Source organism: Perissodus microlepis, chromosome 13 (genome assembly GCF_051167445.1).
Source record: "Perissodus microlepis isolate ML-2025 ecotype Zambia chromosome 13, ASM5116744v1, whole genome shotgun sequence".
NCBI classification, from domain to species: Eukaryota; Metazoa; Chordata; class Actinopteri; order Cichliformes; family Cichlidae; genus Perissodus; species Perissodus microlepis.
In genome coordinates, this window is record NC_140473.1 from 3,752,671 (window position 1) to 3,764,962 (window position 12,292).

Below are 12,292 nucleotides of genomic sequence, written 5' to 3' on the forward strand. Positions count from 1 at the left end.
TGGCTACCAGATATGGAAAAAAAAATACATTTTCAAAGTTAAAAGCATGCAGATAACATTTTGGCAAAAAATCATGGGTGTAGATGCAGATTAACTTTTAGGGGTGCTTAAAAGGGTCCCTGATCGCCACGCTCGAAGGTGGAAGTGCCTGCTGTTAGAGTGTTTTCCTGCCGCCTTTGTTCAGCTAAAAAAAAAATGTTGCCTTTGAACAAATTCCACCAGAAAAGGAGTGAAAAGGTTGCTTTTGTCTGTAATTTATAAGTGGCTTGATCAAGGACTTTAATCTGATAGATGCAAGTTTTCGTTTTAAGAAGAACCATTTAAATACACCTGCAAACCAAGAACACTTCCTCACAACACAAGCTTCATTAATATGTAATGGTTTCAGAATAGGATACAGAAACACCGCCATGGACTGTACAGATGAAGACACACGGTCCTATATGTCCACTGCAGATCGCTTGCCAGCCATCTTTCATCTCTTGGCCTGTGCCTATAGGCAGAGAGACACAGAGCAGCAGGCAGAGAGTAAATTTGCTCTAAAGCCCCTAGTTAGGCATGCATATATTCCTATTATAGTCAGCGCTCCCGGAACAAGACAACAGACAGCAAACAGAATGACCTTGAAATATTTATCCCCAGCCTCGCTTTGGAGAATTAAGTTTGGTGTCAGGGGCAACTTGCAGCTATCCAGCTCCACTTTGTGTGGAAACATGTACTCTCATGAACACACACACACACACACACACAAAACCATCCTCCTTTAGCGGGTTATGTAGACTGAGACAAATGGCTCATGTACCATCTTGCAGTTTTGAATATTAAAGGCGGTCAGGGAGGCAAAGCTTTGATTGGGACAATAAAGGCTGATGAACAGGATCTTAGAGCATGGGAGAGGAGTGTGTGTGTGTGTATGTGTGTGTATGTGTGTGTCACAGTGCAAGGGACACAGCCAAAACCCTGAAGTGGAAGCCAGGAGCTGCCCGGCCCAAAATGCGGTCTGTGTGTGTCTGTGTGGTGGGCGAGTGGGAGGGTGAAGAAGGGTAAAAAGTGACCTAGTCCAAGCAAATGTGGGTCAGATTGTTGAAGAATGTTGTAAATTGGTTTAATGCGTGTAGTTTTCTGTGACTTTGGATTGTAACTCAAACCGATTGCATGGTGATGTAAGTTTGTTATTGACTGACCACATTTGACTTTTTCTAGTGTTATTGTAGACTTATTTATGACAACTTTTTGACCTGAAAGGGCATGTTGCTCTGACTCTCAACAAGCAGCGGGTGCTGCCGTGGGCACCACACCCGTGCTACAGCGTTCACGGGCGGAGGATAGTCCTCCCCCAGCTGCAGGAGATGTTCACACCTATGCGTCCAAACTGCAAATGAATCGCGCATGAGCGAAGCCGCTGCTCCCGCACTGACTGTAACGCAGTCAGTTCTTCTTTTACTGTTATGCTGTTTTGTGGCTCACAAGGTTTAAAACTACTTATAAACACACACACACACACACACAAAGTAACTCCACCAGAGTGCCTATTTCGGGTCACTTTTGCCGGTTGAAGCCCGGATAAAGGAGCAGGGTTGGAATTGTGACATTAAAAAACAATAATTGCTAAAAGAAATTTAATTTGTAGTTCTAAATAAATTCTAAATGCATTTAGGACGTTTTTTGGCTCACTTTATGTCTCTTCCACGATGTTATTTCTCTCTACAACAGCGTAGGTTACAATTACATTAGCATGACCAATTATGCAAATTAGGTGATGACATCATTTAGCGACTTCTAGCGACTTTTAGGACAGCCAATAGCGATTTTCCTTACTGAGGAGTTGGCAATACTGGATCCAGTACACCATAGAGCAGCAACCAGCTAACTTTATGGCTTTCTGTGCTTAACTGCTAAAATAATTAATATCACAAAACTGATATGTAGGACTCAGTTCTATGGAAGCCCGTTTCCGCCACTAAAAAAAAAAAAAAAGGATCCATAACTCAAAATTTCGAGTTATTTTCTCGAAATTCCGACATATTAACTCGAAATTTTGATTTATTAACTCAAAATTTTGAGAAAAGTAACTCGAAATTTCGAGTTAGTGCTGCAAATCAGTAATCTACGTGAATGACGTCATTTTCTTGTTACCCGGAAGCTGAAGCCCTCAGCTACAAATGCTACAGCTAAGCTACCGGTATTACATCCAGTTGTGAATGCACAGATTGCTGAGTGTTTTCAGCCTGGCTTCACAAATGATGAAATCCCTGTGTTATTAGCTGAATCACATGGTGTTACTATCAGCAAACGTACTCGCGAAAGCGCCAATTTGTTGGGATCCGTTTTTGAGTGCGCGTTCCTCTGCGCCATATGCTTCCGGGTAACAAGAAAGTGACCTCATTCACGTATATTTTTGATTGGCAGAGCTAACTCGAAATTTTGAGAAAAGTAACTCGAAATTTTGAGTTATATTTCTCGAAATTTCGAGTTACTTTTCTCGAAAGTAACTTCGAGAAAATAACTCGAAATTTCGAGTTATGGATACTAGCTTTTTTGTTTTTATTTAGTGGCGGAAACGGGCTTCCATACAGTTCAGCATCAGCAAAGATCATGGTAGAAGTATAACTTCCAACTTTCAGGTGTTATGACTGCTGAGTGGTGAAACATCTAGATTGACGGCGAGTTAGTGTACAAGTGGTTTATCTGCTCTGTTTAGCCTAAATAGCAAATGCTCTGGACCAGAAAAATAAAGCAAAGCACTTACACAACTAATTAGACTACAAAGACTGGAATTACAGGGAGGACTTTTCAAATTAAAATAGATTAGAGTATTAAAGTTTTCATTGGTAGTGTTTTTATGACTAAAACAATTCCACTAAGCTACCAAACATGCAAAGATGCCTTTCCTCTCATAATGTGTGTTTCACCAACTTAGTTTGAAGTTAGTATCAAACATCATTGTTCTTCCTCTTCAGCCAGAGATCAAAAAGAATCACAAACAACTTTGTGATTTATTTGGAGACATTATATGTAATGATCCATTACGGAATATCTAAGGGGACGTCTGTACAGAGGAAACATGATGGAGGCTTCGCCAAAAGCCTCTTTGTTGTACTTATGTAATTGTCATGTTCATAGGGAATTTTTATTGAAACAATAACAAAGCGCATGTCCACAAATTAGCTTCACTTTCTCCCATTCAACTTCTCATTGTCTGCAATGCCTGTGAGGGCTTACAATAATGGATGATTGGAGAGGAGAAAGGAAAAGCAGTATGCTGTGTGTGTGTGTGTGTGTTTGTGTGTGAAGGGGGAAAGCATGTTGGCAGTGTGGTAAAGAAAAGCCTGCTGGATTGTTGGAGCACAGTGGAAGGATGCCTGCCAGTTTCTACGCCACCGGGACTCTCTGACCTGCGCTTCTGTGTGTTGTGTTTGATTGTGTGTATGCAGCTGAACTCAACAACAGAAAACCTCCGCCTGCTCCAGCATGCGTTCACACTGTGTGTGTTTGCTGTTTCACTGAGTGTGAAACTATGTGTTTCTACCCTGCGTTCAATTTGTGCTTAAGCCGTGTGCACCTGCGTATTATATATTGTGTGTGTGTGTGTGTGTGGGAGGCAAGCAGATGAAGACGGTGCTTGCCTCATATTCAATGTGATCTGCAGCCTCACCTCTGTCATTATATTTAGCATACGATCCCGCTCCGTGTTTCATTATGCATTCCCATCTACTGCTCTGTGGTGTGAATCTTACATCTCAATTAGCCTCTGTGTTCTGGACATAAAATGCATTATTTGTGGCAAGCAATGGAAGACCAAAGCAATTCAAACTTGCAACTAAAGTGCACATGAATGACCCATCGTAATTTAGTCTCACACATACACACGAACCGAGGACATAATGTGTGCACAGCGATTTAAAAACATCCATTAGTTTTTTGTTTGTTTGGGGGTTTGTTTGTTTTTTTGTTTTTTGTTTTTTTGGTTTTTTTTTTTTGGGGGGGGGGGGGGGGGGGAGTTTTGTCTTCGTTTCACACAGATGTAGCTACAGTTAATGTGAGCATGTGATGTATTTTTTTTCATTTACATATTAAGTACATCTACTGAACCCTTAAAACAAGATCTAAACTTTTCTTAGACACTCTCCTCAGTATTCATAATTTTGGTTCTCTGCTACACAGAAATATTTAAGCTTTAGCTTGTCAAAGGACCCCTTGGTCCCATTTCAGCACACAAGTAAACAACAAAACCATAACTTTTTACCCAAGCTAACCAATTACTTTTTCATCCCTGTTGTTCACGTAATAATTTTTAGTGTCTAAACCTAGCCAATGAGACACAAACCACAGGAAACTGGCTAACAAACGTAAGGGACATTTAGCAGTATTATAGTGACGAGAACCCATTAAAGGTCACTTCAAGGGACAATGGGTGAAATAACCACTGGTGATGTAACATGGGCGGGTCCTGATTTGAACTTTTCTCAACTTTTTCTCAGTCTTGTCTACTGAAATATGACAGGTTTACCTTTAAGTAACCCAACACCTATTTATTCCACCACCGTTCTAGCTTCCCGAGCGGACATTGTTGCTTTTTAAAACACCACTCTCATCAAAGGATGCCTGGCCATGCCAGAACAGTGCCATGCAATGTTAATGGGTTAAAAGATGTTAATTAATAAGACTAAATAAACCTCAACACCTATACCTGCCAACTGGCAAAGCTGGGTGTATTTGGAGATATTGCTGTTTGATTTTTATATCAGTTTTCCATTTTACATTAAATGTGCAGCAGTGTGCTGTCAGTTGTGATGCTGACACTTATTGTCATGAAGCGACGAGGGGTATTTGGTTTTAGTTGTGTTGGCTATCACAGTGAGAGAATTTGGAGTTTGATCCTTTACACCTTCATACATGTCAGCAAGAACGTCTGAGAATTTTTGTTTAAATTAAGGCTTAGATCCAAGGAATGTGCTGCTACCAGTCTGTACTGTACCAAAGAAAATGATGTGAAACTTTAGTAAAGAATGAATATTTTGAAATCCTTACATTCACTTAGCAGAAAATCCTGGAATCAAAATCAAATAAAACCAAAACTATCACTACAGTCATTAGGAGTAATCGAGAAAATAAGCTTTTCGTAATTTAGATCAAGTGACCCTTTAAACACAGACCATGCCTTTGTGGTGATAGTCTGCAGCTTCACTAAGAACAGCAGAGGATTTGATGTCTTGCTCAAGGGCACCTTGACGGTAGTTGTTCAAGGAGGAAGCGGCTTTACTCGAGTCACAATCCAGGCTCAAAATGCTGCCCACATCACGTCAGCATAATCTTGGATCCTTGCCCAGACAGTTTTCCTTAATCTCACATTACCATATCTTTTATACAGAGCTATATGAACCTCTGAAATGGTAGTGAAAAACCTAGATATACATGCACACATACCCTATACCCTGCTAGTTGTCTCTTGGTGTTATGGGCAAGAGCCTGATTTTGCCTTTTTATCAACACACTATAAAAAAAATGCCAGCAATATGACAAACATTTTCTTTTCAATTGTACCATCTAACTTCTAAGCTGACTCTTAGCACCTTAGCAGAGATTGTATTTCAAAAAGATGTTATTTGTTTAAACCCTAAAATTACCAGGTGGAAAGTTAAAAGTATGGTACTTTGATCATGTTAAAAATAAATAAATATTAAAATTAGCAAATGCATCACTTTAAAAAATAAATAAATGAAAAGATGAACTAAAAGGTCTGGATGATAACCTGATACAAACCCTACTCTTAACCCTAGATATATCACCAGTAACCTGGCGTTAAGAGGTTAGTCTGACCGTTTTTAGAAATGTGCATAAAAAAGCTTATATCCACAACCAATACTGTAAGTAGTATCATCCTAATATACAGATCCAAAGAAATACAGTAAATATGCCGAGGAGTCTACTATCTTGTTCCAACATCTGGTTTTAACAGAAGTCCACGTCTGGGAGGAAGGTCGCCATGTAGATTGCTCAATCAGACAAGACCTGGCAATCCCAATATCAGGTACCTTACTACAGTTCTCGCCAATGTGGTCCTGTAAATTATCTTCATTTAATATTGAAAAGACCTTCAGACTGTCCAGTTTCCTGAAATAACTGCAGTAGTCCTGTAGCAAATGTATTAAAAAAAGTAATAATGAGATTCTAATGGTTTCTTTTTTTGATATTTTATAAAATATTAATACATACATTGGTTTTACAAAGTTTTTTTTTTTTTTTTTACAGAAGATCAGAGAAAGACCGATAACCAGTGAAACAATAACTAATTAGGTGTCTGAACATGCTGCACAAGTTATAACACTACATAGTCACTTATTACTTTTTTTGGTCATAGTTAAATTAGTTAGTTTTATTCGTATTTAACAAAAATAAGAATAAAAAGTGTTACACAACCAAAATCTACCAGAAGCAGATACTTTTGATATCTTTGTTTTTGGACACACAACCGCAACAACGCATATTGGAAAGTTTTCATGTCCGTTTTCTGTCTGCTTGGTAATGACTCACATTTATGAAGTTCATTCAGGCCGGTACATCCAGTCCCATGAAAAATAAAAGAATTGTGAGCCGAGAGCATGTTAATGACATAAAAATTGAGTGGTTTTGTTTTGATAGAATACTATCCAGTACATGTTGATTTTATTGAGTCAGTTCTAGTTAAACAACCCAAAGTTAAAGTGGCTCAGGAGATATAATCTGTACAAGAAATAACACCTTGTATCCTTAAAGTCTAATTTGTGTTCCATCGTGATGCCTCATTAAAAGAAAAAGTTATGCATTGCAATTAGGAAACAGGGTTGAAACCAAATGACGGCAGTATGCATCTTCATTTGCCCTCCTAAGCCTTTGGCTAGTGATGTTCACTGACCTGTCACAGTCAGCCTGGCTCACCTTCTCCAACAGGGCCTGACAGCTGACACTAGCGCTATCCTCCTCTTCTCTTACTAATGTGTTGTGATAAGGAGCTTATGTGAGGTTTCCAAGGCAAGATTACCCCCTCAAGGTATTTTAACAGTCTGCCGTTTGTGGGCGTACGTTTCATGATCACTTCCATGCAAAGGTGACGCTAGCAAGCAAAGATGTTGACCAGGAGAGGGGGGTGGGTGATGTTTACACGTTAACCTGGTCTGAAAGACAAAGCTCGGAGAGGCTAAAGCCCGAGGACATGACAGAAGTGATTTCCATTGTTTTTCTGACACGCAGGGACATGTGGTAGCCTGTAGCTGTTGCAGGGATCAGCTGTCCGCATGCTTTTTGATTGCATGAGTCTGCCAGCAGGCTTTGCTGAAGTGAACGCAGTTATTGATTTTAATTGGGTGCATACCCTTCTGAACCCCCCAAAAATAAATACCAAAAGCAGATGTGCCGATCCGGTGAAGTGCTTTCTCGTGATCCTACTTCAGTAAGACACAATGGAAAAGGATATTCTAGCATCCTAATCTTTGACAGCATTTCAGCAGCAATCAGTTCCACATGCAAGCAGTGGCACCAATGCCACAGAGTTTACATCAACAGATTGTGATGGTTTTCTTCTTTGTCTATATGCTTCGAGCAACTGGCTTCTACGTGAGTGTGTTTCGTGGAAATGCGTGTGCGTCTTGATGCAGACCCCACATGTGTAGCATGCTGGCATGTGAGCGCTGATCCCCTGAGCTCAGACTCTAAGATGTCGATAGCCAACCTGTAAATGACAGGCACAGAGGGAGTGTGTTTAGCAGTTTGGCTGGATCTTAAAAAGGTCACATACGCACACACAGACATGCACAAAGTCACATACACACATATATAAAAGGACATGCCAAGATGACCCCCTTTGTCACCTCCATCTAGGGCCAAATTACAACTTTGTGCAGTATTTTTTTAAGCTTGCTGAAGTTTTGGTTACTTTTAAAGCAAATCCATCATTCACATTGTTCTAATAATATCTGGTTACGACGGGAAACTCTCAAACTTTGCAGCTGCACCAAACCAAGTTGCTGCCGTCTTGGGAAAACACCCCAGCTCAAATTTGGTGGATTTGACTACAACTGAAGGATTATGACTGGTCTGTTGGCTGAGAGAAGTCTGTGACCCCTTGGGCCTATAAGAGACTTTGAAAACTCACTGGATAAAGAAATCAATTAAAAACTGCATTTTCACACAAATAGAAATTAGAAACATAAAACCTGTTTTTCAAAGAACTTTCTTCCCTCCTGTGGGGTTCTAAACACTGAAACGTATACGTCGACTGAGGCTGCATATTACACACAGTTTTAGTGCTGGAGGCGATGGAGTAGTGGCCAGATACCACTTGTTGATTTGGGCTCTAATGTTCATAGAAACAGTGTGGCTGTGGTTTTGCTGTTCTGTGAGAGTGATTTTGATTAGTTTCGGTATATCAATTCATGGTGATGAAACTGTAGAAATGCATTAATAAGTTTCTTTCTTAGCAATGCTGGCTGTGAGGCTCAACAGTGTCATTTGGCTGAGTGACTGTGAAACCACTTTCTAGTCCAGGATGCAATTTTTCAGCAGCTGCTGTATGGACTGACTGTCAACAAGTAGTTGCCGGGATGAAACAGAGTAGTTTGGGTGATTCCTTGACTTTTCAGATAAATCCTTGATTGTTTGTTTGCCTTAAGCACACACACCCAGAAACTCCAAAAAAAGTTTAACACAAACGAAAAGAAAAAAAGTAAAGATTGAAAAAACACTTTGTGCTGTCTGTCTTTTATTCTTTTATACACTTTCTCTGCACATGTTCGCCTCCGTGCACTCTTTCCTGCCTCGAGAAGTCTGAAATATCATTACTTTTATAGTGATTAAAATATTTACCGTTAGAAACACAACGGCTGAGAATGATGAGCTGTGGTGGAATTTTTTTAGAGCTGTTCCTTTACTAAGTACCAATGCTACACAGCGCGATCGTGGCTCAAGAGTTGGGAGTTCGGAAGGTTATCGGTTCGAGCCCTGGCTCGGACAGTCTCGGTCGTTGTGTCCTTGGGCAAGACACTTCACCTACCGCCTACTGGTGTTGGCCAGAAGGGCCGATGGCGCGATATGGCAGCCTCGCTTCTGTCAGTCTGCCCCAGGGCAGCTGTGGCTACAACTGTAGCTGCCTCCACCAGTGTGTGAATGGGTGGATGACTGGGTGTGTAAAGCGCTTGTGGGGACTAGTAAAAGCGCTATACTAATACAGGCCATTTACCATTATATACACAGTTTATTATTGCTAAAAAGAGAGAGAGAGAGAGAAAAAAGTAGCTATTCTACAGACAAATGGTCTCCACTTCTCCCCAGTCTTCTATAGATTACTATTATTGCTGCTGATGTTTAAAGTTGAGCTCTTTATTATTTATTTTTTCAATGTGTCACATTCTATAAAATCAAGTTTACAGTGTGTCTAAAACGAGCTTTAATAAACCTAGAAAACCAGACCTACGCATTGATTAAATACACCATATTAAATATATTAATAAAATGTAAAAAAAAAAAAAAAAATCTCAGCTGAATGAAAAGCCATGAAATAAAAGGTCTACAGGGGGGTTTAACATCATTAATGGAAAACTGAGGGGGTGTATTTATCAAAACCGTGGATTAAACTTTACGTATCTGGTTAAAAGTCATCACTTATAGATTGTGGTTGAGCCTGTTCAGTCTCAGTGTCTGGAGTTGAGGTTTCCGCTCAGTCATCAAGGCTTTCACTGGTAATATGTTAAAGGAGTTTTTATTTTCTAAACGTATTTTTGATACTTTCTTCACACTCCAATCTAACTCCTACATCAAATATGTGAGCCAAGATGGCTTGCAAGACAAAACTTTTTCTGGTAATTTACACATTTACTTGTTACACATATCTGTGCATGAGTACAATAACTCATAGCAATGAAAAGAAGAGCAAGGAACAGCTTGTTTAAATTCAATTCATGTTCATTTTATTTAGAAAGCACCAAATCACAACAACAGTTGCCTCAGGGCTTTAGCATGCTGGCTTTCTCTCAGAGACACCAGCACTGATGCCACCAGTGCTAGCTACCTTTTAGGTAGGGCTAAAATCCCACATTTTCTTGTGTGTTTAGTGTTTATGCGTTACAACTTCTCATCTCCACTGTAGAAGAATTTAGTAAAATATGTGGTCAGAGAATTGTGGCAAGTTCCAGATGTTCACAAATGCAGTAGCTAGCATGACAATCATAAGATGCTGTAAACATCCTTTTTGTTAAATGTACAACTCATATTGTTCGATTTGAGACGTTTTCCTCTTGAAACTCACTGTATGTGTGCACTGTGTGAAAGAGTACATGAGAATTCCACTTGTAATTTTGCATTTATGTTATTTTCACTCAATTTTTGTTGATGTTGAATGATGAAAACGACTTGCTTAGGTTTAGGAGTAGATAACGCTGTGACTTAAATCAAGCATTGCAGCATTTGCTCAGTTCCCTGGCTGACTACTCGTGCCCTTACATACTAAAGTTTTGTCACTGGGGACCAAGGGACCTACTAAACAGTTAGCTCTGGCTCAAATTCCACTTCTGGTGTAAAAACATGCAGTATAACAGTAATGCAGTACTAATGCATGCACATTTTTTTTTCTTTGCAGTGGTCGAGCGGTTTTCCTTCTCTGATGTCCTCGCCGAGCACTGGAAAGAGCACAGATCGAGCCAGCACAGACAAGTGAGAACATTTCATAAAAATCAATATGAACCAATGTTAAATTATGACATGTTACAGTAGACAGTAGTATAGCAGCTCTTTATGTTGCGCTTGCACTTGTGGCATCACCTGTGTATGGTGTCACTGGTGCCGCAGCTCTCTTGTTTTTTTCTTGTGTTTGTTTCTTTTCTTTTTTATCTTTCTCCACCATCCTCCCTCCATCTCTGTGCTGCCAAGCCTGAGCTTGGTGGAAGAAGAACAGAAAAAAACAAACTGAGAGTGAGAAAAAGAAAGAGCGAGAGAGGGAGGGAGATCGGATTTCCATTCCACATTGGATCACTGGAGTGGAGTCTAAAACCACAGAGTGCGCTGGCACTGGACAAAAAGGCTGGATTCAATAAATATGTGGACTAAGCCCTCCTATTCAGACCCTGCAGTATTGAGTTCCTTATTTAGGTCATTTAGACTGGGCAAAATTGATACAGTATGCAGCTCAAATCTATAGCTCTATTTTTTTCTTCTCCTTTTCTCTCTGTCTTTGCCCTTCTAAATAAAAAAGAGATGAGAGGGAATCCAGTGCGTGGGAGTGCAAGAACGGCAGCTAGAGAAGGAGCAACAGAAAAAAAAATAGGCAGGGGGATTTTTTTCTTTTCTGTGCAACACTGGGAATGTTTGTGTATTTTGAGAAGAATGACAAAGACAAAAGAGAAGCAAAAAATTAGGCAGAGTTCACGCAAAGGAAAAAGAGATTGAATGAAGGAGATTAAGACAGTGATCCAAAGACAAAGTGTGTGTGTTTGTAGGAGAAAGGTGGTATTTTGACATTTTATTAGAGTCTCAATGAGGTCTGCACAAGACAATGCTCTCCTGCCTCCTCGTTTAGCCTGATCTTAATTGGCCATTAGATTGAAAAATAGCCCATACCTCCTCCACCTCCTCCTCTGTGCTCTTCCTCTCCTCCTCTACTCTGCAGCTTCAGAGCTGATTAGACTTTTGATTTACTAATAAACACAGAGAAACAGATTAGCTGCAGAGCGGCGGTGGCAACAGCCAAGCTTTACTGTGCCCGGAATAGGAAACTACCCGCTGCGGCCTCTGAAATGCTTGCTGAAAGCTAGCTAAATTTAGTTTAGTCTTCTAATTTAAAGTGCTCTGATACTAAAATTAACACTGACAACTGGTATCTCTTTGAATAGGGATAAACTGGTCTTCACATCTCATGGAAACGTACAGTTTGGGGGTTTTGGGTTTTTTTTTTAAACATGACACAATCAAAGTATTTTCTGGAACTTGCAAAGTTTCATTCCCCGATGCCAAGCCATTTTAAGAATATATTAACCTGCTGTTTTGTTTGTTTTGTTTTGTCGCCCTTATCTTCCATAGCTGCAGATGACTATGCTTTGTGCTTTTTCTTTCTACAAAACTCACACTGGCCTCTTATGATAAATAAGACATTACCCACAATGAGAGGAACTCAATCAGCGCTTGTGTTGGCTGAGAGTGAGAAAGACAGGGATAATTACTCACTAAATAGGCAATCACCGAGGTGGCGCCCACACAATCAAGCCTGCATGTGTATTTTGGGGAGCCTTCACAGAAATGCCGGCCAAAAGCCTCAGAAAACGACGAA

General features: G+C 40.1%; 1 protein-coding gene across 12 annotated transcripts in view; it reads left to right on the forward strand.

Annotated features, from left to right (window-relative positions):
• Nucleotides 1-12,292, forward strand: part of LOC146374509 (uncharacterized) — a 462,267-nt gene that overhangs the window by 280,682 nt on the left and 169,293 nt on the right. For all 12 annotated transcript variants that reach the window (XM_084949001.1, XM_084948998.1, XM_084949000.1 and 9 more), the window contains one exon: nt 10,610-10,683. In XM_084949001.1, the coding sequence (XP_084805127.1) occupies nt 10,610-10,683 (74 nt within the window). The remainder of the gene's footprint in view (nt 1-10,609; nt 10,684-12,292) is intronic.